The sequence below is a fragment of the Mobula birostris genome, chromosome 14 (genome assembly GCF_030028105.1).
Source record: "Mobula birostris isolate sMobBir1 chromosome 14, sMobBir1.hap1, whole genome shotgun sequence".
Classification (NCBI taxonomy): domain Eukaryota; kingdom Metazoa; phylum Chordata; class Chondrichthyes; order Myliobatiformes; family Myliobatidae; genus Mobula; species Mobula birostris.
The window spans coordinates 36117495-36145315 of NC_092383.1; the positions used below are offsets into that span (position 1 = coordinate 36117495).

Below are 27821 nucleotides of genomic sequence, written 5' to 3' on the forward strand. Positions count from 1 at the left end.
GACCAAAGGACACGGCCTCAGAATAGAAGGATGTTCCTTTAGAGGAGAGATGAGGAGGAATCTTTTAAACACAAGAGATTGTGCAGATGCTGGAAATCCAAAGCAACCCATACAAAATGCAGGAGGAATTCAGCAGGTCAGACAGCATCTAAGGAAAGGAATAAACAGGTCGAGACCTTCCATCAGGACTGGAAAGGAAAGGGGAAGAAGCCAGAATAAGAAGTTGGAGGAGGGGAAGGAGTGCAAGTGAGAAGGTGACAGGTGAAGCCTGGTGAGGGGGAAGATAGGTGGGTGGGAGAAGGGGAGGGGATTGCAGTGAAAATCTGGGAGGTGATACATGAAAAAGGAAAAGGGCAGAAGAAGAAGAAGGAATCTGGTACAAGTGGAGAGCGGACCATGAGAAAAAGGGAAGGAGAAAGGACACTAGGGGAGGCGATATTCAGGTGAGAAGAAATGTGGAAAATGGAAGAAGAGAGAAGATAGAGGGGTTTAAAATTACCATGTTAGAGAAACTAAACTTCAAATGATCAAGTTGGAGGCTACCCAGATTTTGCTCCTCCAACCTGAGAGCGGCCTCATTGTGGCAGTAGAGGAGGCCATGGACTGACATGTCAGAATGGGAATCAGGGTTGGAATTAAAATGGTTGGCTATTGGGAAATAATGCTTATAGTGAACAGAGCAAAGATGCTCGACAAAATGCTCCCCAATCTACATTAAGTCTCATCGATATAGAGGAGGCTGCACCAGGAGCACCTGATACAGGAAATGCGGAGGACAGCTCCAATGCCATATTTAAATTTGCTGATGATACCATTGTCATCAGCCAATTCAAAGGTGGCAATGAATCAGCATATAGGAGGGAGATTGAAAATCTGGCTGAGTGGTGCCACAACAACAACCTCTCACTCAATGCCAGTGATTATGATGGATTACTAACTTAAGGAAGAGGAAACCAGAAGTGCATGAGCCAGTCCTCATCAGGGGATCAAAGTTGGAGGGGGTCAGCGACTCTAGATTCCTCGGTGTTATAATTCTGGGGGATCTGTCCTGGGCCCAGCACGCAAGTGCTATTACAAAGAAAGCACAGCAGCACCTCCACTTTCTTAGAAGTTTGCGAAGATTCAACAAAAAAGATTAATCTAAAACTTTGACAGGATTCAAACCATCAGATTCAGGAACAGTTATTACCCCTCAACCATCACACCCTTCAACCTCACTTGCCCCATCACTGAACTGTCCCACAACCTATGGACACACTTTCAAGGACTCTTTGTCTCATGTACTTGATATTTATTGCTTATTTACTTATATTATTGTTTCCTCTTTTTGCATTTGCACAGTTTGTTGTCTTCCGCACTCTGGTTGAATGCCTTAGTTCGGCAGTCTTTCATTGATTCTGTTATAATTATTATTCCACAGATTTGTTGAGTGTGCCCACAAGAAATTTAATCTCAGGGTTGTACATTGTGATAAATATGTACTTTGATAATCAAACTTATTGTGAACTTTGAACCCTTGCCCAATGAGGCAATGTCAAAAGACAGACACAGACTAAACTATATTGTAAAGTTTTGCAAATATGTCTGCACTGAAGCAGAAAATAACAGGAATGAAACTGCTAAGATACTCAGTGTCACTCTCTGTGATGCTGCCTATCTTACTAAGAGGAACCTATATCAGATCAATATTCTTAATGCTGATTGGGGATTGCTCTCCTGATGATAAGGTGGAACTTCATTCTGTCATACTTCATCCGCAGAGCAGCGCACAAAGTTTGAGAAAATTCGATCAGTGTATATCCATAGTTATGAAACAATTACTGTAAGACCACGAGACATGGGGCAGAATTGGGCCATTTGGCCCATCGAATCTACTGTGCCATTTGATCATGACTGGTTTATTTCCCCTCACCCCATTATCCCACCTTCTCCCATAACCTTTGACACTGTTACTAATTAAATACCTATCAAACTCCACTTTAAGTACAGTATATCCAATGACTTGACACCCACAGCCACATATGGCTATGACTCCATAGATTCACCGCCCTCTTGTTAAAGAAATCAAAGTTCAAAGTAAATTTAATATCAAAGTACATACATATATGAATCCATATACAACTGAGAGATTCGTTTTCTTGCGGGCCTTCACAGTAAGTACAAGAAACACAATAGAATCAATGAAAGAGTAGCCCCAACAGGACGTACAACAACCCATGTGCAAAAGACCACAAACTGTGCAGTGCAAAATGAGAAAAGAAACAGAACAAAAATTAACTGGACTGGGCTGTATCCATTACTTTTTGTAGGAATTTCCATTCAAGGGCATTAGTGTTTCCACGCCAGGCTGTGATGCAGCCAGTAAATACACTCTCCACTACACATCTGTAGGGGTTTGTCAAAGTTTTAGATGCCGAACCTCCTCAAACTCCCAGGGAAGTAGAGATGCTGCATGTTTTCTTCACCCGGGTCTGACATTTAAATTTAAAGCAGTGTGCTACGTCGTTTTCAAATTTATAGCAGTGTTTCACTGAAGACCAAAGTGAATTTCAACCACAACGTGTCCTAATGGCATTAATGCCGTCAGGGTAATTTCATCTACTCTGCTCTTTGTTTACAGCCTGACGTGGATAAAGCAGTGGAGGCAGCAAGAGCAGCATTCCAGCAAGGTTCCCCGTGGAGAAACCTGGACACTTCAGCCAGGGGAAGACTCTTATGTAAATGGGCTGACCTCATTGAGCGAGACCGACACATCTTGGCCGTAAGACACGATAATATTAAGTTCTATGCGCACGTCTGTCATGTGACTGTGAATGCCAGGCTATCGGGTATAGTATCAACTCTTGTACTTTGTCCCCTATGAAGTTTGATTAAATGCTGCATTTATAAATCTTAAAATTATCTCCTCAAAACATCCAGTCTTATGTAAATTTTAATTAATTATTGAACGTTACAGGAAATTATAAGTATGGAATGTTTTGTGGTTATAGAATTACATCATATACACTATAAAGAACAAATGGTATATTACTAATAGCGACCAACAATTATTAAGAGTAATTTTGTATTTTGATGATATTCTGCTTTCTTAAAGAATTCTGTTCCCAATGTTTGAACTGAACAAAGAACATGTAAATCAGTAACTGAGAACCAAATTAAGGATCCATTATCTATAGATGGATAAAGCATCTCTTCTTCAAATGAAGAAAACTCTTGTAAGATTGACTATTAGTTAACGCATAGTTTACTCCATTTGACAGATGACAATTGGTGCTAGTTTCTTATAGCATTATACGGAATCAGTGAGAGAGACACAGCACAGAAACAGATCCTTCTGCTCATCAATGACATCCCTTTTGAATAGATTAGGAGGAATTTCTTTAGCCAGAAGGCCATGAATATGTGGAATTCATTGCCACAGATGGCTGTGGAAGTCAAGTCATCTTGATAATTTCTTGAACAAGAGATAATTGGCAGATACTGGAAATCCAAGCAATACACATGAAGTGCTGGAGGAGCTCAGTCAGCCAGGCAGCATCTATGGAAAAAGTCCTGCCGAAGGGTCTCGGCCCGAAACGTCGACTGTACATTTTTCCACAGATGTTGCCTGGCCTGCTGAGTTCCTCCAGCAATTTGTGTGTGTTGCTTTGAAAATTTGTTGATTAGTAAGGGTGGCAAAGGTTACGGGAAGAAGGCAGGTGATCGGGATTAGAGCAGAGTTCCCAACTTTTTTTATGCCATGGACCAATACCATTAAGCAAGGGCTCCATGGATCCGAAGTTGGAAACCCCTGGGTTGGAGGGATAATATATTAGCTATGATGTAATGGCAGTACAGACTCAATGGGCAGAATGGCCTAATTCTTCTCCTGGTCTAAGTTGACCATCAATCATCCAATTACACAAATCTGATGTCAGAAAATATAAAGGAGGCTTGATCTAAAATGTAGAGCAGCAAAGATGATTAAGCAGTAAGTAATAATTTTAATAATAAACTGCAAAATAACAAGCCATGAGGGGCCACAAAACAAGAGAGAACAGATACTTAACACAGCAAGGCAACGAGGTAATTGAAGGCTAGGAGCAACTGGTTGAGGCTGGCTGGTTTGAATGAGTAAACAAGGATTGTGAAAGAGAGCAGAGTTTAAATGGGCTGCAGGGTGACGATTTGGAAACAAGGAGCAGTGACTCCTTTCAGCTGGGCAGAGGCTGGGAGATGCTTGCCTGTGGAAGCCTAGCAGGACTCCTCCCTGCCACGGCCAACACTTGATGGTCCAGGGTGATCCCGGACGGATCCAGTGTAACGCTTCAATAAGCGATGGCTGCAAGATGGCAGCCAAGGCCTCTCCCCGGGCGGTACCCTTACCATTTGACCAGGTGCTGCACACCTGATCCACAACAATGTGAATCCATTAACCAGCGAACCACGTACGCTGGACCTCATTCCACCATCCTCGCTTCCAGAGACGGGTTGAGTGGTCCATGGACAGTGGGCTGGAGGCAGGACACATGGACGGTAGGTGTGATCCTGTGGGATGGTGGCAGCAGGAGATGGTAAGTGACTACATTGATGCAATGGGCCACCTTACAGGGACCAATGAACCGAGGCGAGAGCTTGTGGGAGTTTGTGCACTGGGCAAATCTCGGGTGGACAGCCAGACACCGACCCCAGGCTGGGGTGGTCTGACTGGGTGCCAGCAGCAGTTAGATATGGTTGGAAGGTAGGATGGCATTACAGCAATGGCAAACCTGCTCCCTGACGGACAGGGCCTCCGCCGTTGGCTCTTCTGTAGGGAACAACGGAGGCTGGTAGCTATGAAGCACTTCAAAGTGTGACATACTGTGGCAGAGGAGACGTGTTGGGATCGTTTGTCCCAGAGCAGGTACCTCTTCCATGTGGAAGGCAGTGAAGCATCACAGAAACTTCTCCACTTGCTGGTCGGCTGCTTCTGACTGTCCATCGTTCACCGGATGATAGCCAGAGGACAAACTCACTAAGGTGTGGAGCAGGGGGCAGAAGGCTTGCCAGAAGTGGGAGCTGGGTGTGGGCCCTGGTCCGACACAAGGCTTTGGGGGAAGCCATAGAAGTGAACTACATCTTGTGGAACCAGGTCCACCGACTCAATAACTGATGGAAGTCTGGGGAGAGCAAAAAAGTGGCCCATCTTGGAGAGCAGGCCCACCATTGTCCTGATCCTTGCGGCCTCATCAGATGTGACAAATCCATGGCGATGTAGGACCACGGTCACTGAGGGACCAGCAGGGGCCACAGGAGCCCAGAGGGCCACTGGTTGGAAGGATTGGAAAGGGCATATTGAGGACAGGCAGTGATGAGTTGACATACATCCACGATCATGGTGGGGTACCAGAACTGGCATTGCAAAAAAATCCAGGGTCCATTGTGTGCCTAGATGGCCAGAGAGGGGTGAGGAGTGGGCCCATTAGAGTGCTTCAGAGCACACGGCCAACTGTACATGCGGTTGTCAGGTGTGCTGGCTGGAGCAGGTTTGTGCTGTAGGGCCTGGTGGATCTGGCTCTTATGATCCCAGACAATCAGGGCGAGAATCTGGAGGATAGAACACTGGGATTGAGGGTCAATCTCCATTTGAGCTTGGTTGAACTGTCGTGACAGAGCGTCCATCTTCTTGGATTTGGGTCAGTAGGAGATGAAGTTGAGTTGCTCAAAGAAGAGGGCTCACCAAACCTGGCGTGGTTTGAGTTGGTGGATCTGGTGGACAGTCCAGACTAGGACTGTTTCCCATGGGCTAATGTCTCCATTCCTCCAAGGCCCATTTGATGGAGAGTAGCTCAAACAGCACTGTGTAGAGTTGAACTTGCATGAGAAGATGCAGGGGTTTATCTTCCTTCCAGTCCTCACTCAGAGAGGATGGCCTGGTACCCACGTCAATGCATCCACGTCCACCGTAAAAGGTCCGGAGGGGTTCGGATGGTGGAGAATGGGGGCGGTGGTGAAGCATCTCTTCAGCTCCTTGAAAGTGTGACCCACAGCAGCAGAAGACATTATCCATGAGCTAGGGAATTTCATGAGGGAGGGAAGAGGAGCGGCGATTTGGCTGATAGTTCCTGACGAAATGGCGATAGAAGTTGAAGAAACGCTGTAGTTGAAGGAGCACAGTTGGGCCATTCAGCAAAGGCATACACCTTCTCTGGGTCCATGACTATGCCTTGGGCTGAAAGGACATAACCAAGGAAGGAAGTGACTGGAGTGTGGAACTGGCATTTCTACACCCTGCAGTAGTGCTAGTTTCCAAGGAGATGCTGAAGGATTGAATGAATTTGACTGACATGGTCTTGTGGGTCCTTGAAGAAGATGAGGATATCATCGAAGTAGATGAATACATACCTGTGTAGCATGTCTTGAAAGATCTCATTGACAAAAGCTTCAAAAATGACCGGACTGTTAGAAAATCTGAAAGGCATCACCAAGTAATTGTTGTAACCAGTGGGTGTTATGAAGACAGTCTTCCACTCATCCCCTGGCCATTACTGATAGGTTGTACGGACTCTGTAGATCCAGTTCGGTGAAGATCTGAGTCCTGCAGAGAGTTTCAAATGCACTATCCGTTAAGGGGAGAAGGTAGCAACTCTTCATGGTGAATTTATTGAGTCCACAGTACAAGGATGAAGACCCCATCTTTGTTTTTGACAAAGAAGAATCCTGCACCGGCTGGGGGCTGAGATGGTTGAAAGAAGCTGTGCTGTAAAGCTTCAGCGATGGAATCATTCATGGCTTAGGTCTCAGGAGGGGAGAGGGAGAACTGCACACCTTGAGATGGGCTGTTCCCGGGAAGTGGTTGATCTCGCAGTCGGGTGATTTGTGAGGCAGCAGGATACCAGCTTCCCTTTACTGAAGCCGATAGCTAAGTCCTGGTTTTCTGCAGGAGATTGGTGAGGTGGAGAGTTTCCTCCGTCCCCTCGGACTTGCAGAGTGAAGTCAGCTGAAGTTGCAGACCGTTGGTTGGGCAGGTAGGTCCCCCTCTCAGCAGGAAATGGATGACCAGGTGAAGCGAGGGTCATGAGCAAGGAGTAACCAAGGATGAGAGGAGTGTTGAGCAAGTCGATAAGGAGGATTTGGATGAACCAGCAGTGCACCCCAAAGTTCATGTGCACAGGCCGTATGCACACGCTGACCATCCCAGACCCCTAAGGACATCTTGTCAAAGGCTGTACTGTAGAAAGGGCAAGAGATAGGCTCGATAGACACAGCGTCTGGTCCAGAAAGTTGCCTTCTGCACCAGAATCCACTGGAGCCTCTTGTGTGCATAGAGCCGTCAAGGTGTGAGGTGGGGGGAGATAGACAGAGGCAGACTATGGTGCTGGAGTGAGAGACTGGAGGGGGTGGGGGGAGGGAAGGGGGATGTGGGGGAGCTTAGCAGACAGAAGGCCCCTTAACCCTTTCTAGTGCTGCCATTTTCCTAGACGTAGTGAGTATTTGATGCATTGCCGAATGGTGGCTCCACAATAAGTACCCAAGTTGTTTCCCCACTGACACTCACAGTCTTGGGGGTTGGGGGGCCATAGTTAAGAGAGTTCTCCCTAACTGCGTGGATTCTGGAGTATTCGATGATTAGGGTCCTGCAGTCTGATATGGTGCGGGGAATGGAACTATGGTTCTGGCTGATGATCTCGAGGGTCGTTCCATAGGATACTTTTTAAAATGGAGGGCCAGAGCGATAAGGCTTTCCAAGGTAGACAGCATATCTTTCAAGTGCTCCGAGAGGCCAGGATAGTACTAGGCCAGCATTCCAGCTGCGAGAGTCTTGAATTCCACGGTGTAATCCAGCGCCAACTGTAAGCATTGACTCAGGTGAAGTACCCAATCTGCTGCCTCCCGTCCACATCCCAGATGGTCAAATGATGCATCTCAGTGGTAAAATCTGCATATTTATTACAAGTGGTGCTTTTCTTGTCCCATTTAGCAATGGCCCAGGTCAGAGCTCACCCAGTCAAGAGAGAAATGACATAGTCTTAGGTCTGTAACGTACAGTGATGGCTAGAGCTCGACGTGTAAGACGCACTGGGGCAGGAAGTTGCAGCATCAGGTTGGGGATCTGTATAAGCGTTCGGGCACTGAAACCTGGGGCTGCAAGGGAGGGGGTTAACTAGCACGGGGATGCTGTCTCGAGACAGAATTGGTTGAGAGTGGAGAGCAGATGGTGAAATACTTCCTGCTGCTTCTTGATAGTGCGCTCCTGTCAGTGAACGACTTCCTTCAGGCGGGCGTAATCGGCTGGATCAATCGTTGCTTCACTCATCCTGTCAGGAAACGTAGAGGAGGCTTGACCCAAACACAGAGCAACAGAGATGATAAAGCAATGAGCAGTAACTTTAATAATAATCTGCAAAATTGCAAGTAACGAGGGACCACAAAATACAAGGGGACAGATTCTTAACACGGCAAGGCAACAAGGAGCAACTTGACAGCCAGGAGCCATTGGTTGAAGCTGGCTGGTTCGTATGAGTGAAGAAGGACTGTGAATGAGAGCCTGGGTTTAAAGGGCTGCGGATGATCATTTGGAAAGTGGAAGCTGGGAGGTTCCTGCCTCTGCAAGCCCGACATCCTGTGTTAATCCCTTTTTTACCTGCATTATTACTGTTGACCAAAACCTACCATTAGTTCCTTGCAGGGTTAATTTTCCCATGCTGGCAAGAATCAAACAAGTGCAACCAATTGTGGTAGCAGTTGAGTTGTTGTCTCCTACCCTGGAGAACCTTCTCAGAGCATGATCCCCCTGCTATTGAAGTACAAAACAGAGAAATCAGTGTGAAAGGCAGAACTGCCTCTGGGAACAACAGATGCACCGAGTCAACCTTCTCCTACAGGAAGAAAATTCTCCGAACAATATTGTTTTCAGTTGGCCACTATCATGTAGATTTGAGCCTTCATCTTGCTTTACCTGTAACACTGGGTTTAAATTGATTTGATTGTTTGATCAGAACAAATGCCAAAATTCTCTGGCAATTTTCCACTGGTTATATTGAGACCGTTATCTTTGGAAAGAATTAATGACATTGTGATAACCATATTGCATCTGTGTGTTTCTCTGTCTGTTCACGTTTGCAATATGCAGTATATTTTGAATTTGTGTGTATCTACATAATCGTCATTGGCATCCGTGTGTCTCGAGAGATGATGGTTTAGATTTTTTTTTGAGTTTTAGATTATGAGGACGCACAGTCCTCTTTTATTGTCATTTAGTAATGCACGCATTAAGAAATGATACAATTTGTTCCTCCAGAATGATATCACAGATTAGACAAACCAAGTCTAAAAACAACTGACAAAAACCAAATAATTATAACATATAGTTACAACAGTGCAAAGCAATACCGTAATTTGATGAAGAACAGACCATGGGCAGAGTTAAAAAAAAAGTCTCAAAGTCTCTTAAAAGTCCCATCATCTCACGCAGTCTGTTGAAGGGAGAAATTCTCCCTGCCTTGAGCTTCCAGCACCGCAAACTTGCCGATGCAGCACCCTGGAAGCACCCGACCACAGTCCGACTCTGTGTCCGTCCGAAAACTTTGAGCCTCTGACCAGCCCTCCGACACCGAGCACCGAGCACCATCTCTGCCGAGTTCTTCGACCCTGGCCCCAGCAACAGGCAATAGGCAAAGCCGAGGTTTTGGGGCCTTCCCCTCCGGAGATTCTCAATCGCACAGTAGCAGCAGCAGCAAAGCGGGCATTTCAGAAGTTTCTCCAGATGTTCCTCCGTGCTTCTCACGTCCATCTCCATCAAATCAGGATTGTGCACGGCCCCTATTTAACAAATGCAATATCAATTCGGAGCGTGACACTTTTTCTGGCAGTTCTTGGGGTTGTAGACTTGGGGCTATTTGCACTTTCCAGAGTGGCTGTTCAACCCCACTCTAGAGTGACAGTCTCTCTCACAGCAGCTGCAGGTGAAGGAGGAAGCTGCTCTGGGTGATGCAGCTCTGGCTTTTCTGGCTCTCTTACTGATGAGCATGTTGGTCCTTGCTATCTCAGCACGTCGTACACTGCCTTTGACTGCAGCCCTCCATGCTGTCTGGTCCTCAGCTGTTTCCTCCCACGTTTTGAGGCTGATGCCTGCCGGCTTCATGTCGTGCTTGCAGACATCCCTGTAGCGGAGGCTTGGTCTTCCTCGTGGGTGGTAACCCTCACTCAGCATGTCCTCGGGAATGTGTCCCTGGTCCATACATTTGACACGGCCCAACCATCTGAGCTGTCTGTGGCTGAGTACTGCGTGGATGCTGGAGGTGTCGGTGATTCTGTCCAGCCAGGGGACGTGCAAGATGCGCCTGAGGCAGCGTAGGTGGAATGAATTTAGCCTCTTCTCTTGACTGATGTTTGGTGTCCAGGCCTTGCTGGCATGGAGGAGTTTGCTGGGCACACACACCTGGTACACATGCAGCTTGGTTTTCTTCGTCAGCTGTCTGTTGTTCCACACTCTCTTGTTCAGTCTGGCCATGACAGCTGCAGCTTTGGCAATCCCGCTGTTACCCACTGCTTCCAGGGACAGAGAGCTCATGATGGTCGATCCAAGATAGGTGAAGCAGTTGAGCACATCAAGAGAGCAGCCATCAATAATGATGTTTGGGGGAGATTCTGGACCCTGGTCCATGACGTTTGTCTTCTTCAGACTGACGGTGAACCCAGACTCCTTTCAGGCGTGGGTGAAGCGGCTAATCAGATGTTGGAGATCCCCTTCAGTGTGTGACGTCAGTGCTGCATCATCTGCAAACAGCACCTCGTGGATGAGGGCTGTCCTAACTTTGATCTTGGAGTGCAAGCGAGCGATGTTGAACAGCTTGCCATCAGCTCTCGTGCGAAGGTAGATGCCTTCAGTGCAGTCTGCGAAAGCACAGTGAGGGAGCATGGGGAGGAAGATTCCAAAGAGGGTCGGTGCCCGGACACAACCTTGTTTCACTCCGCTGCTCACTGGAAAGATGTCAGAAGTTGATCCATTGAAGCAGACAGTGCTGTGCGTATCCCTTTGGAAGGAGGATATGATGCTGTGCGGTCTTGGGGGGAAGCCAATCTTCATTAGGTGTTTGAAGAGTCCGCTTCTGCTGATGAGGTTGAACACCTTGGTCAGATCAGTGAAGGCTGTGTACAGTGGCTGGAACTCTGGGTAGACGCTAGATGCAAGGCTCTGAAGTCGTGCCAAGTCGACATGGGCGAACACTTTCCCCACAATACTAAGCAGAGAGATGCCACAGTAGCTGTTACAATCACTACGGTCACCCTTATTTTTGTGCAATGTGACAATGTTGGCATCTCGCATATCCTGGGGGACGTGGCCGTTCCCCAGCAAAGACACAGAAGTTCGTGTAGATAAGGGGTCTCCAACCTTCTTTGCACCGCAGACCGGCTGACTGGGGGGGCGGGGGTGTTAATCACGACTGGAATATAGGTGATAAGTCAACTATAAGTCACTTATAAGTGGCTGATAAACAAACTCAATTTCGCTTCTATAAGGGTTTATCTAATGAATTTAATATTAAACACACAGCGCATACTTTCCTCGCATGAATATAGTGATAAGTCAATTATAAGTCACTTATAAGTCAATAGCAGCATAACATTTTAAGTAACGTTTGGATATTAAACACACAGCGCATATTTTCCCCGTATGAACATATAAAATCATTGCAACACACCAATATCGCTGAATCAGTGGGAGCCCTGGGCTTGTTTCCCTGCAACAAGACGGTCCTATCGAGGGGTGATGGGAGACAGCGATACTCGAAGGGGGTTCCTTGTGTCCATTCTATTCCGAAATTTAGTTTTTGTTGCATTCATTGCAGAAAACCCCACTTCCCAGAGGTATGTTGGAAGTGGAAGCAACATTTTGGGTGCTTTCGTGGCTATCTTGGGATATTCAGCTTTGACTTTGATCCAGAATGCCGGCAGAGATGTTATGTCAAACATACTTCTCAGCCCACCGTCATTTGCAAGCTCGAGCAGTTGATCTTCTTCCCGTGCTGACATCGATGACATGTGCATAATGACCTCGCGTGCGTTCAAGTTCAACAGTAACAGGGAATGAGGAAAGGTGCAGCTGACTCACATCGTTTCATATCGCCAAATCATATCATTTCTTCGCGGCCCGGTAGCACATGCTGGTGTAGATGATGCAGCAAGACAGGTTGCCTGCTCTTCAAGACTTCAGAGGGAATTCCATCTTTCCCTGGGGCTTTTCCACTGGTGAGACAGTCGATGGCTTTGCTGAGCTCCTCCATGACTGGACTGGCAATTGGGTCAGTGCCTCCAGGGCAGCATGGGTCACCACGTTCCGGGTTGCATACAGCTCCAGGTATTGGCCCGCGATGACTGCCCCATTTTTTTTAACTTCAGTGGTGTTGTCTCGGTTGCTGAAGGGCCCGTTGCTGACCTGATGCCACCAAACATCCCTCTTGCGTTTCCGCTCTTTTGCTGCACAAATTCAGCCAGTGGCTGTCTGCACAACGTCGGGCAGTTTGCTGCACCTTGTTAGTAGCAGCTCTGAGGGCGTCGCGTGTGCAGGTGCAGGGGTTTTGCTTGTAGGCCAACAGGGCATCTGAATAATACAACTATGGACACAGAAAAGGGCCCTTCTAGACCCCCTTGTCCATGCTGACTCTGATACCCATCTCAACTGATGGCATTTGCCTGCATTAGACCTGTTTCCCTCATCACCTATCCTAGCCAAGTACTTGTTCAAACGTTATAGTTGTATCCACCTACACCACCTCATCCTCTGGCAGCTCATTCCAGCATAACCTTCCATAAGTTATTGAATAACTTCCCTCTCAGATCCCCTTTACATTTCACTCCTCTTCTCTTACATCGAGTTCTTAAATCTCCTCTCCTGAGAAAAAGATTCTCTACCCTATTTATGCCCCCATAATTTTATAACCCTCGATAAGGTCACCTCTTCTGCCTCCAATATTCTAGGGAGAATAAAACCAGCCTATCTTATCTCTCCTTATTGCTACTGTCATCTTTTCCAGGCAACATCTCTCTCAATTACCATCACAACCTTCCCTAATTGTCCTAGCCTCCCATAGGTATATGGTGGAAGCATTCATAAGATTTCCTGTCACTCTCCTGGTGAATGGGGTGTTGCCTATTCTGTTTTGTTTTTGGATAAAAATTTATCTAGGCATTATTTTGTAGTAGCTTAGGCCTTCATCACTGCTACCTCAATGGCCCTTCCATCCACAGGTTCCTCATTCCACGAGAAATACATCAAAATGGCTGGTCAGTGATCTTTATGATGGTGGAGACTAACATGGACCATTTGCTTGGCATTTGCATTTGCTGGGTCTTTAACACTAATACTGTTGAACCTCACCATGGAGCTTCCTCCTGTTTAGGTGCAGAATGTGATAAATCTATGCTTTTTCTCAAATTTGTCAATGGATGGACAGCTTAGCCTTGTCTTTACCCTGTATTTGTGTTGGTTCATATATGAGCAGCTTAGAAGAGTGGCCTCACCATGTTTTGTAAATTTTGAAGATACTTATCCATATTCAAAAGTTATATAATATTGGAAATCACTTCAATGTTTCCACAATGAGTCAACAATGAGCCTCCTTGCCTCACAGTAACTGAAGAGTGAAGGGGAGATGATAAATTCTTACAGTGTATAAAACTTTGCTCTTGATGGGTCCTCTATGGTGAGGTTTGTGACTTGTTGTCCACTTACCATGGTTATAGTTTTAAACCACTTGGTGGAGAATTTTCCAAGAAGTAGAGGCAGGACTTTGCACTCACAAGGAAGATGGATTGACCATTACTATTTTTTCTTGAAGGAATATTGGGTCAGTTTCTTGTGTTGGCTCCTTTGCCAAGTGATGCACTAAGTCTAGCCTCTCTGTCCAGTGAGTGTCAGTCAGTGATGGTACTGCTGACCTAATCTTGGTTCTGGATGTGATAATCAGCAAGACCATGACATTCTCTGACCTGAAGCCATGAGGCTTTATTGAGTCCAAGTCAATATTTAGCATATTTAACTTTGTATCAATGTGGGTGACGATGCTGGATATTGACAACAGGTCAGTTAAACCTTTCAAGCCTATAACCTGACATCTCCAAATTAAGTCAGAAATTCTGAGGGTGAAACCAGGAATACCAGTTCATAAATCTAATCCTGACACTAAGGCTGACACCTATTCTGTGAGGGCACACTCAAGCTTCATAGAGAATTTGTAGAAAAAGTAAAAGATTTTGCTGAGTCTTAGAGACAAAATTAAATTCATAAAATGACTAAATCATTGCTGATTGATCTGGCGAGTTATCCAAATGTAATGTATATTGTTTCCAGATCACTTAAACGGTATTAAGAGGGTAGCCAGGGTATTGAGAGTGTCAAGGACAGCTTCTATCCCACTGTTATCAGTCTCTTAAATGGACCTCTCATACGAAAAGATGGGCTCTTGGCCTTGCAATCTATCTCATTATGATCTTGCACTTTATCGTTCATCCACACTGCATTTATTTGGTAGCTTTTATATTTATTCTGCATTCTTATTGTTTTCCCTTATTCAAACTCAAAGTACTGTTTAATGATTTGATCTGTATAAACAATATGCAAGACAAGTTTTTCACTGTATCTTGGTACATGTGACAACAATAAACCAATACCAATATTAAAAGCTGACAACATAAGGATGTTCTACGAGTCTGTGGTGGCCAGTGCTATCATGTTTGCTGTAGTGTGCTGGGGCAGCAGGCTGAGGGTAGCAGACACCAACAGAATCAACAAACTCATTCGTAAGGCCAGTGATGTTGTGGGGATGGAACTGGACTGTCTCACGGTGGTGTCTGAAAAGAGGATGCTGTCTAAGTTGCATGCCATCTTGGACAATGTCTCCCATCCACTACATAATGTACTGGGTGGGCATGGGAGTACATTCAGCCAGAGACCCATTCCACTGAGATGCAGCACTGAGCGTCATAGGAAGTCATTCCTGCCTGTGGCCATCAATCTTTACAACTCCTCCCTCAGAGGGTCAGACATCCTGAGCCAATAGGCTGGTCCTGGACTTATTTCATAATTTACTGGCATAATTTACATATTACTATTTAACTATTTATGGTTCTATTCCTATTTATTATTTATGGAGCAACTGTAACGTAAACCAATTTCCCCCGGGATTAATAAAGTATGACTATGACTATGATTATAATTGGACTGAGTAAGGACTCTGGGTTCCCCTTCTTATCAAATATTTGTCAGTAAGTCATAATTTACAATTATCTTTATTTTCCAGTATCCTTTCAAGTGCTAGCAACTTTATGTAACTGCATTTTATATCTTCCAGGGTTGAATCCAACCTGCGATGTTATTGTTGCTGGTCCAGCCCATTACTACATGGCTGCCCCACCTAACATTTCATAAAGTTCAAAAAGTAAATTTTCCTGTCAGAGTACATATATGTCACCACATACAACCCTGAGATTCATTTTCCTGTGGGCATACTCAGCAAATCTATACAATAGTAACTATAACAGGATCAATGAAAGACCAACCAGAGTGCAGAAGACAACAATCTGTGCAAATACAAATATGAATAAATAGCAAAAAATAACAAGAACTTGGGATAACGAGATAGAGTCCTTAAATTGAGATCATTGGTTGTGGGAAACATCTTAATAGTTGGGCAAGTGAGTGTAGTTATCCCCTTTTGTTCAGGAGCCTGATGGTTGAGGGGTAGTAACTGACAAGACATTTGGAGAGTTAGGGACCTCACATTTTTTTTTCTCGGAGTGCTCAATCAGACAGCATCAAGCACGGAATAATCTATTAGGGTTAATAGAATAATATAATTATCCCACATCACAGCACAAGATGACAAGCTGAATTAATTTTCACCAAATGAAGGCAGATTGTTGCTGAGATATATTTCCATGAAACAAAGACCTTTATAAATTAAAGGAATGATAGACAATGGACTATCTCAGGATTGGATAAGCTCTTTTGTGTTGGTGATGATTCTATTACGGAAAAAGAGAAAAATGATACAACCACATTACAAATACTTCCTACAATAGAAAAATAGCAGAGAGTAACTCAATAGCAAGTAAATAGCTTTGAGTCAAGTTCAAATGCACCTGGCCAAGAGCACATAGGCTGAAAACTTCAAGTTCTTTTCATGTCAACATGAATAAAGCACAAACCTAACTTTGATGATTACAAATATTTAGTTTGTCAGCAGCTTTCTCCATCGTTATTAAACACGGTAATCAAGTCAGCCTGGTCATGTCGAGATCATTCCGTCAAGGGCTGCTACATAAGTGGAATTTGCTCCCCTTTAGAAAGGCTATCTGTAACGAGGGAGTCAAGGGGGTTGTCACTGTGTAATACAAAGAATGGATGACAGTTCCTTCATTTGGGGCAATAGAATAGGTTCATGTTCCATTCTCCAGATTACAATGCAAAGGGGAGGAGGACATATTGTGAACAGAGGGGGTCTGTTGTAGATCAACTGAACCCTGCTGCCTATTCAGATCAATATAGCTAGGCATTATTACAAAGAGCACGTGCTTTCTTTGCACGATCTTGAAGATTATTCAGCCCTCAATCAACAGAACTGACAATTTGCCATCTGATCCTTATCGCACTCTCTGACTTAGTTGATGTCAGTGTCTTTACTGCCGATCTGCTTTAAGATAGTGCTGGTGAACCTCAGTGACTTCTGGCTGGTGGTCACTGAAACAAGGAAAACAACTAAGTACACAGTTAATCACTCTTTTTCTGGTAAACGATCATCAGCCACTGACCTAAAAGCCTCATCACTGTGGCCCTAGAGCGTACCGAAGCAATTGAACCCAATGTTTGGATGACAATTTAGGCGCCGGGCCAGATTGAGAAAGGTCAGGGTGTCGAGGCCCAAGGTGAGGGGTGGCCCAGTTCAGCTCGCTGCTCTGCTCGGTGCTAAACTAGGGGTCTGTGGACAGACGCTCTTTGTGGACTTCAGTTCAGAACGCTACTTGCTTGCATTTATTGTTTGCATGATTTGGGTTTTTTTTCCCTCTCTGCACATTGGGTCTTTTTAAATTGTTTTTTGGGTTTCTTTGTTTTGTGGCTGCCTGTTAGGAGACGAATCTCAAGGTTGTATAATGTATACGTACTTTGATAATAAATGCCCTTTGAACTTTGGTTGTTACTTATTCCATAATTAACATTACCAAAACAGATAAGCAATTACAGTGTTAGAGACATCGAGTCAAACAGTGCAGAAACAGGCCCTTTCTCACTAAATGCCAAGAACCATCTGAACCAATCCTATTTTCCAGCACTTAATTACCCTTGGTGATTCAAATACTCATTGAGACACTTATTAAATGTTATGAGAGTCTCTGCATTCACCACCTCCTCAGTAAGCATGTTCCCATCTCCCAACGATCTTCTGGATATAGAAGTCCTTCAAAGGTTGCTTGCTCTGGTTTGGTGTGTGGGAGTTGGCTTCTGCAAGAAATTGACACAGAGATGACACCTCAAAAGACTCTGTTGACCATCAGCCAGGCAATACGCAGGAGCACGCTTTGCTGAAATTGATTGCAGGATTACTTCATTGGATATAAAGTTCTTGTGGTCACTGTAAGTCTATTACAGAGTGGAAGTGTACTTTTTTCCCTTGCTTTTGAACTTTCTGAATTACCAGAGAACATTTGGATCTCAGCATCACAAACCCTTAATTCCACCATAGCAGATACGAGATCTTGCCGTTTTACTGTAAGTGTCCCATATCCTACATGCCCACACATCCCTGGCAATGGGATAATGGCAACCTGGCCACCCTACCTCTTCCAGTGACACCATTGAGGAAGAAGCAAGAAGCAGTCATGTTTACTGGGATTTATGAGAGTCCTTAGTTCTCAGAGTGTGCAGAGCCTGAGTGTTTGTGCTTCAGAGTAGCTTCAAGCTGTCGTGGATGGCTTGACAAGAGCAATCTTTGATGTGGTGATGCCTCCACAATGTCACTGAAACTCTGCGAGGCATGTACCCTGCACCTAGCAACTTGGCATAGAGCCACAGACACAAATATCTAGCAGTAAGGGTTCTTTAACACTGCAGTTTCCCAAGGGTGTAGGGTATCATCAATTGTGCACATGGGCTCTTTCAGTCTGAATCAGGGCAGGCCTGAGAAATAGGGAAGGATAATAGTTGATGTGCGATGGAGGTGGTATCATTCCAGACAACTTCACCGCTAATGCAGGAGATAGTGAGAACTGGAGTACAATTCAAACTGTTCAACAAAGGTAAAAGATTTGCGGAAGTTTAATACATCTCTCTTATTTGATCTTGGAAGATGAAAGCAGTAAACTTGATAAGCCACAGGTGCTGTAGTGAGGAGCATATTAAAAGCAGAGCATCAGTAAGCAGTGTTTTGTAGTCTTGAAGTAACAATTCTATTATCTGGACCACTCAAGAGAATGGAGCATGGCCCAGTGGATATGCTAGGGTAGGTTTAGTGTGCTGGGGCTTTCAGCCTTTAGTTAGAAATGTGGGGCCTGTCGAGCTCCGGTAGGGTGGAGAGCACATGCAGGGGTGCTCCAGTTGTTGAGATGGTGAAGAGGGTCACAGAGATGTGCCCAGCACTGTTACTGCTGGTGGAACCCTGCTGTAGGGCCACCCGTGGCAACCGAGCACTAACAGATCTCTCAGCCATATTCCAGTACTGTGTCTATTAACATGGATCAGATTGACAGTCATTATCACGTCTGTCTGTCCATCAAAGTACCAGGACTGCCCTACAGCTGACAACACGATTTGCTCCCATGCTTGACTTGATGGCCAGCAGATTTTCCCAAGGCTCTCTTTGGGATGTCACACATAACTTGATTACCTTTGGTGTATGATCAAAGATGTTCCTTGAAACTGTTCCATATAATTTTGCGACCATATAACATGGCATAGTAGAGGAACTTCGGCTGTTGGAGCTGTGGGTGCAATGCTGTCAGAGCAAAGGCCCGTTCTGTGATTAGCTGAAGAGCTGGAGGTTTCCCGCTGAAAGATATTCCTTACTTCAGCCTTCCATTTTCATGTGCACTAACTCGAGGGCACTAATGTGAGACAAAGGCAAGGGCATTAATAGTCATAGAGTCATAGAACACTACAGCACGGAAACAGTCCATTTGGCCCATCTAGTCTGTGCCAAACTATTAATCTGCCTCATCCCATCAGTCTGCACTCAGACCATAGCCCCTCTTCCATCCATGAATCTATCCAAACTTCTCATCAATGTTGAAATCGACCCCGTACCCACCACTTCCACTGGCAGCTCATTCCATATTCTCACCACCCTCTTGAGTGATGAAGTTCCCCTTCATGTTCCCTTTAAACATTTCACCTTTCACCCTTAACCCATGACCTCCAGTTCTAGTCTCACCCACCCTCAGTGGAAGAAGTCTTCTTGCAGTTACCTTCATAATTTTGTATCCCTCTATCAAATCTCCCCTCATTCTTCTTCACTCCAGGGAATACAATCCTAACCTTTTGAACCTTTCCCCATAACTGAGGTCCTCAAGTCCTGGCAACGTCCTTGTAAATATTGTCTGCACTCTGTCAACTTCACTGGCATCTTTCCTGTCGGTAGGCTCACCAAGGAACTGCACCAGGCTGAGGTTAGAATGACACAGTACTCTTGTGAAACTATAAAAAAAGAACATATACTGTAGATACAAATCAGGAGAAGTGGCATGCGGGGACTAAGCTCGTGCTTCCACAGGCTTTCCATCGCCGACGAGACCCTGGTCAGGATAGTCTTCACTTGACTGGATAAATGCCACTCCTGTGGGGCTGTCTCCACGACATCACCTTGTTCACGGAATACACCGCAGAAACTCACCGAGGCTTACTCCGTCCATAATCAGTACCAGCTGGGTTTGTCAGAGCCCGCAAGACCACACACCATCAGACATCATTTAGTTTATTTATCGATTGAGATACGGTGTGGAAGCTGTGCTGCCCAGCAATCCCCTGATTTAACCCGAGCCTAACCATGGGACAACTTACAATTTACTAACCGGTAGGTCTTTGGACTGAGGGTGGAAACGGGAGCACCTGGAGAAACCTATGCATTCCAAGGGGGGGAACACCCCCTTACGGGCAGCGGTGGGAACTGAACCTGGGTACCCTGTGCCGTAAAGCGGTGGGCTAACCATTACACTACCATTCTCTTCATGATAAGGTCAAAGCTGGGAACTTCTGCTGGTGTTCGCACAATGCTATGTTCCCTTCCAATAACACAGCACCGTGTTACTTGCAGCAAGATCTGAACAAACTCACGGCGGTGCTAAAAATTGGCAAGTAGGGTTTTTGTCACAAAACTGGCAGGCAGCGACCACCCCACAAGAGAAGGTCAAACCTCTCCTGGGATAACATTCCACTCAGTAGGTGCGGATTACTTGTGCCTGTTTTCAGGGCGGACTGATTCATAGACCAATGTATTCTAAATCGGCTATTATTTGAACTTACTAGACACTTGAAACGTTGGACACAGGCAAGCCATTTCTGCAATCATTTGCCATTGACTTGGAGGGATGTATAAGGACCCTACGTTACTATGCTGGCTGGGCAGATAAGATCCATGGGAAGAGTATACCAGTGGGTGAGTTGCTCACTTATTTTGGAATTTTACTGCTTATAGAAATAAAATTTGGTAATACTCCTCACTACATGTGTGATGCTTGCTTATACCACTGGACCTGGGGCTTCTGAGGGCGAGAGAGTGGAATGCAATGGCTTTTCCACGTGAAACACTCTCCCGCACAGGTTTCCCGTCAGCGTGGGACATGATGGACAACCACCACCTCCATGTGGGCTATTTTCACACAGAAGAATATAAGAATGGCACCCAAAAATAAGTGTGTGATGATTGTGACAGAGGCAAGGAGACTCAGTGATGTCCACAGAATTGCTTCACTCCACGTTAGCACAATATTCAACTAAACAGCGTCTTATTTTGGCATCGTTCCAATGAATTACTGAGCTAGGTGTTTATTGCCTGACACATAATGACAGGATGAGTGAAAGATTCTCATGTGCTTGTTCCAATATCCTAAGGTGTTTTAAAATGCCACAGTTTTAGAAGAATGTATAAAATTAAATTCTGGAGGGTTGTGTTGAAACAGCGATGATGTTCAATGGGTATTTTACTAAAGATAATCTCTAACAACTTTTGTGGGAGGGGGGATTTGGGGCTTGATGTGCCTGTTCTGTTTTGTTCATTTTTTGTTTGGGGAGGGAGATTTGGAGGTTGATGTGTCTGTTCCATTTTGTTTGTTTTTTTTGTGTGGGGGGAGGATTCGAGTGTCGATGTGCCCGTTCCATTTTGTTTGTTTTTTTTGTGTGGGGAGGAGGATTTGAGTGTCGATGTGCCCGTTCCATTTTGTGCAGGGAGGGGGATTTGGGGGTCAATGTGTCTTTTCCATTTGTGTTCATTTTTTTTGTGTGGGGAAGGGGGGATTTGGGGGTTGCTGATCATACTGCCCTTCTTTTCTTTCTTGGTGTCATGGCTACCCAGAGAAGAAGTATTTTAGAGTTGTATACTGCAATAATAAATGAACCTTTGAAACTATCATTATTTTTCTGTTATATTGGCAGATGGAGATTTTGTTGTGTTTACGAGACACGAACCAATAGGAGTCTGTGGACAGATCACTCCAGTAAGTTGGACTGAGAAACTTGCTGCAATAACTTCTATTTTCATTTTTTTGGTGTCTGGAAATGTTTAATTACAAAGAAAAGTTCAACTGTTTTTTTATAAACAAGCTATATTAATGTAGGAAAGTGCACCTTTCAACTGTATCTGTTAAACATTGTGGAAATATTTCTTGATGCCCAAAATGTTTTCAAAACAATACTTTAATAATACTGGTGGTCTGGGGACACCTTCTGTTCTGCAGACCATCTGTCATCAGGACAGGTTTGGACTTGGGGCTCTCTCTCAGATGGCTATCTCACCATCCATCTTGCTTCTTTCAACAAAGCCTCGACTGCATCAAAGGGACATGTTCTTTCTGGTCAGAGTTCCTAATCGTGGTTGCAGAGAACAGATCTCCAGCAGAACTTGACCCTACCTAGAATCTCCCCTTCTCATCCATCTCCCAGTCTCTACCTTTGCCAACCCTACTGTCTCCTACTCCTGGTGTCCAGTTTCTTTCCCTTCCCTCACAGGTTCCAACTGACCATCATCCCTCCATTTTCTGCTTCTTCTTTTCATCTTCCTTACATCAGATTCTACACTCTGTGGCCTTTGTTGTCTCGACTTATCAACTTTCAGCTACTATCTCTGTCTTCACCCTGCTCTCCATCCACGTGGCTCCATCTGCCTCTCACCGCCCCTCTCTCCTTGTTCTACCTATCGCCTGCCAGCCCCCAATTCACCCCTCACCCTCACTTCTTTGTACCAACTATCTCCCCTCTACACTCTCAGTCCTGACGCAGGGTCTCAACGTGAAGTATCTCTCTACTTCTGACCCACTGAGTTCCTTCTACAGTTTGTTTCTCACTCCACCTGTGCCCCTATACTTGCCACAATGGACTAAGACAGCTCTACTCACCAGCAATAAGCCATATTAACTTCATCCTGTCCACAGAGAAGCGTTTTGGAAATAACCCCGGGTCCACAGTTTGTTTCCTGTGAGGCACTGTTCACTCAGCCAGTCTGATCTTCACTATTTATGATATTGATAACCGAATAATTTGGGGAATTTATAGTCAGAGAGTCCCGGAGCACTACAGCACAGAAACAGGCCCTTCAGCCCATCTAGTCTGTACCAGCCTAGTCTTCTGTCTAGTCTCAGCTACCTGTCACCTGGACCAGAGCCCTCCAACAACATATGGTCATGTTTTGTCCAAATCCTATCAACTAGTAGTCCCTTCCCATGATAGGCTGACAGGCTTCACACTCATTTGACAGTATGTCAGATATATTCATGAGTCAAAAGTTAGCATAAATGAAAAGGAGCCTTTGTTTTGCCATCTGTGCAATTGAGGCTATTAGATGTGAGGGATGTCACATTGTCATGTTCCTGCCCATCTCACAGAGAGTGTGCTGGCCTCCCTCCAGCTCACAATATAATGCTGCCCTCTGATATTTGTTTCAGCACAATAATAGGAAGATTACAGAGGCAGGCGGCTCGGAGGGTTGGGATATCATGTGACCAAACCATGAGAAACATTTTGGGATATTTCCTATTTCCAGATCTCCTCGTTAATTCTCAGCCCCTAAATATCACTGTGCCTCCTCCTTATTCTTACTGGGCCTCACTCACCAGCTTCTGCCTTTCCGAACATTATTGATGAATTTGTTTTTTTCTTCCCCCCCCCCACCCAGTGGAACTTCCCTCTGTTGATGTTCATTTGGAAAGTGGCACCAGCGCTGTGTTGTGGGAATACTGTGGTGATCAAACCAGCTGAGCAGACGCCTCTGACAGCACTTTACATGGGAGCGTTAATCAAAGAGGTCAGTGCCGTTTACTATTGGTCCCAAATTCAGACACGTGATGCATTGAGATGAGTTAGAAAGTGCGAAGGATTACCCAGACCTTCTCCTAGGTTCGAGATATCCACAGTGCCTTGAAACCTCCGAGGAATTTTTGAAAAATAGCCAGTGATTGAATTTGGAACAATAAGACATCTTGTGCACAGCAAGATCCAACTAACAGCATTGTGATGAGGGCAGAACATGGAAACTAGGAGGGACCTCTTGAACCTGCTCCTCTGTCACTTTGTCGAGCATCTTCGCTCTGTTCATCGCAAAAGGCAGGATCTCCCAATGGCCATTTCAATTCATCTTCTCATTCCCACTCTGGCCATGTCTGTCCATGACCTCCCCTACTGCCATGATGAGGCCAAGCTCAGGTTGGAGGAGCAGCACCTCGATTTCCGGCTGGGAGCCCTCCAGCCTAATGGCATGAACATCGACCTCTCCGACTTCTGGTAATTTCTCCCCCTCCCTCCTCCTTTCTTTTTCTATTCCACACTCTGGCTCCCTGTGCACCCCTTCTCTTACTCTCATCTGCCCATCAGCTCCCTCTGGTTCCCCTCCTGCTTCTCCTTCTTCCAAGGTCTGCTGTCTTCTCTGATTCGATTCCTCTTTCTTCAGCCCTTTCCCCTCCAGAGTTTTTGTGTGTGTTTGTATGTATTCCTCTACTCTGTGAGAACATGCTTTCTGTGGTTTTTGCTGTGGCTCCACCTTCCACATTGCCCCCGACCACGTTCAGATGCTCACATTATTTTCGGAAGGTACGTCAAGCCTCGGTTTAACCTTTCACCCGAAGGAAGGCCCTTCAGCTGAGCAGCGTTCCATCTGTACTGCGGCCAAGGTTTAGCATTCAAGTCTTTGGTGTGGCACTTATAATCATGATTCACGTTCAGAATGTAGACATACTGTAATTTGCCAAAATTGCTTATCCACCCCTCATTGCATCCAAATTGTTTAGTCAATCGCTGAGTCTGCAGCCACCTATTGGCCAGATCAGGTAAGGACAAACTTTCCTCTCCTGAAAGAGATCGGCGATCTGATGGGTTACCCCAGTCTGATAGCTGATGGCTTACTGACGGTGGCTTTTCAATTCCTGATTTAATTAAATGCTTGGATTTAAATTATCCAGCTGCCATAGTAGGATTGGAGCTCTTATATCTCTGTTTTGATGGTCCAGGCCTCCGGAGTAAAGTGAGCACCTAAGTTGCTTAAGGAGAAGGTGTCTGACGCACTGTGGGACGGGGATCATGTTTCTAGCAGTGGGGGTGTTGGCTGGGAGTGGTATTTTAATATTTTACTTTATTTTCTCCTATTGTAGCTCAGAGCAGTTCTACAAGCATGTTTCCAAAAACTGCAAGTGAACAGCCCATGAATTCTGATACACACGGACAAAGGACAGAGCAGTTAGTGTCGGGGAAAGAGTCCTATCGTGATTAGAGTTGAATAAAATGTAAATAACAGAAGTACAGTTCCTTTCAAAAACAATTCCTGTCTACAACACGAACTTTTCAGGCTCTCATTGATTAGCCAGACATGTTGTTCTCCATCTTCTCGAGGACTAAGGTTAACTTGCTCCTGCTGCAGGCCCTCGGGTTCAGAGGTGGCTAATGAGGGTGGGTGGCTTCTGAGATGGGCTCTCCTTCAGTCATTTATACTGGGCTTCTCCAAGCTCCATTCTTCTCAGGGGAATCTGACAAACAGTCGGTTGTGATTCCCAGCCCTTTTTCAGCAGACACGCAGTGACATGGCTAGTAGAGAGCTGCCTCAGTGCCAGAGGTCCGGGTTCAATCCCAGCCTCAGAAATGGTATCTGTTGAGTTTGCAGATCCCACCCTGTGAGCACATGAAGTTCCCACAATGTCCTCCCACATCAAGACATGCAGGGTGGTTGGTTAATGGCTCCAGGTGTATAAGTGAGTGGTTGAATAAAATGGAATTATAGTGTCCATGGATACAGCATAGTCCAATTAAACATGAGAAAGTCTCAACACATCTACAGGAACGCAAACTGACGGTGTGGAGACATGATCTATTGTCGCTATTCCCGGCACATACACGACGATCAAGAAGGACACCACTTTAACTGTGATGCCGCGGAGGTTCGGGTGCAGGCAAACATGGGGCAGGCATGAGAATTTTTAGGAGTGTGGTTCTCTTCTGATAACTCTGTAAACAAACATATAGAAATAGACGTCATCTACAAAGCCCTGACAGCCAAAGAAACTCGGACCAATAGCGTTCAAAGTCCCACTGAAGAGGTAGCCAATCAGGACAAAGGCAAGTGAGTGAGGGGCTGGGGAGCCATATAAACGTGAGCACTCCCAGAGAGAAGCACCAACAGCTGTGCTCTGAGGGTGTCACCTTGACCAGTGATCAGACATCTGCAAGCTAATTGCCAAGCTTGGCAAACACCACAACATCAAAAGTCTGCAGATGCTGGAAATCCAGAGCAACACACACAAAACTGCTCAGCAGATCAGGCAGCACCCATGGAGTTCAATAAACAGTCGACATTTCGGGCCAAGACCCTTTGTCAGTCCTGAAGAATGGTATCATTTAATTAAGATAAATTAATAAAGATTATTATTATTTAATAAAGATTAGGCCATTTAATCAGTGTTGACCATTAAGCATCCATTGTGTCACTAGTCCCACCTGAGCCCATTTCATTCTCCTCATGTTCCCAGCCCCAGTCCCCCAAGATTTTTCCACTAATTTACACACTAGGGGCAATTTATTGCAACCAATTAACCTTACAAGCTGCACGTCTTTGAGATGAAGGAGGGAAGCGCAGCTCCTGAGGGAAACAGTCACAGGGACAGGAACATGTATACTCCACATCGTCAGCACCTGAGGTCAGGATTGAACCCTCATGAGGCAGTGGCTCTGTAGGCAGCACCCACTCTGCCGTCTACTGATCACAGGAACAGTATAATTGGGTGCTTGTTTGCTGGTGTAGACCAAGTGGGCTGAAGGATGATGTATGACTCTATGGAGCTTGAGCATCATTGACTGTGGATTACTTTGGGAATACCTGAGCCTGTGAAAAATGCTGCGTCAGAGGAAATCCAGTTGCTTCATCGTTCCCTGCAGAGCATACTGCCCCCTGGTGCCCACACTCCCAACTAGTGCCTGAAGTGGTGAAGCTGCGGTCCAGGGGGGAATAACCTTGACCAGGAGAAATGCCCCAAAGCTCCAGGGTTATTCCCAAAACGAAAAGGCTGAGACACCCAACAATAATACGTTGGGTTTGGGGAGTAGGGGCGGGTTTATTGAAGAGAGGCAGAAAGCTTCTGCCACTGCATAGGGGGTCATCAGATCCACTCCTTCTGTATCCCGAGTTCTACTACTCGGAACGCCTCAATAGCAGCATAAAAGTCCATGTAGATTGTGTTCAAATTATCCCACACTTTATCCTCTCTTTGTGATATTAGTAATGAAAAGGGAGCATTTCAAAGTTCACAGTAAATTTTATTATCGAAGTACATACTGTACATGTCACCATATACAACCCTGATATTCATTTTATTGTGGGCTTACTTGACAGATCTATAGAATAATTATAGAATCAATGAAAGACCACCCGACTAGGGCATTCAACCGGAGTGCAAAAGACCACAAACTGTGCAAATGCAGAAAGAAGAAACAAATATATAAATAAATAAGCAATAAATATCAAGAACATGAGATGAAGAGTCCATTAGTTGTGAGAACATTTCAATGATGGGACAAGTGAACTTGAGAGAAGTTATCCCCTTTGATTCCTGATGGTTGAGGGGTAGTAACTGTTCCTGAACCTGGTCGTGTGAATCCTGAAGCTCCCGTACATATACAGCACCTTAAATGTAATAAAATATAGCATGGGATTTCATAGGAAAGTAATTAAACTAAACTTGACTTGAGGTGATATTGGAGAAGATGAACAACAGCAGGGTAAGGCAGGGAACAGAGATGAAGTTTAGGGCAGGAATTCCCAAGCTTAGAATCATAGTAGCTGAGAAAGAGATGCCAGTGTACAGCATTTAGAACCAGGACTGCTTGTCAGCTCAGGGTCAGAAGAGCACAAATATCTTAGAGGATCGGAGCTAGGAAGACCACAGAAGGGTTTACAAACAGGAATGAGAATGTTGATGCTGATAGCTCTGATTTTTGGTTGAGCTTCGGCTTGTCTAGAGTAGACATTGGGAGGCCGTAAAGGGTTGAGGCTGCTCAGGCTAACAAAGGGATGGTGGGTGTGTATTTCTGCATGGAAGGTCTGAAGCAGATGGAGCTGGCAATGTTGTGGGGATGCAATTACTAAGAGAGGCATGTCATCAGAAGCTCATCTTAGGGTCCACTG

At 45.3% G+C, this 27821-nt stretch overlaps 1 protein-coding gene across 1 annotated transcript in view; it reads left to right on the forward strand.

Annotated features, from left to right (window-relative positions):
- Positions 1 to 27821, forward strand: part of aldh1a3 (aldehyde dehydrogenase 1 family, member A3) — a 124917-nt gene that overhangs the window by 62924 nt on the left and 34172 nt on the right. Inside the window, exons 3-6 of the mRNA XM_072277726.1 lie at positions 2621 to 2761; positions 20474 to 20603; positions 21599 to 21660; positions 23334 to 23462. Of these exons, the coding sequence (XP_072133827.1) occupies positions 2621 to 2761; positions 20474 to 20603; positions 21599 to 21660; positions 23334 to 23462 (462 nt within the window). The remainder of the gene's footprint in view (positions 1 to 2620; positions 2762 to 20473; positions 20604 to 21598; positions 21661 to 23333; positions 23463 to 27821) is intronic.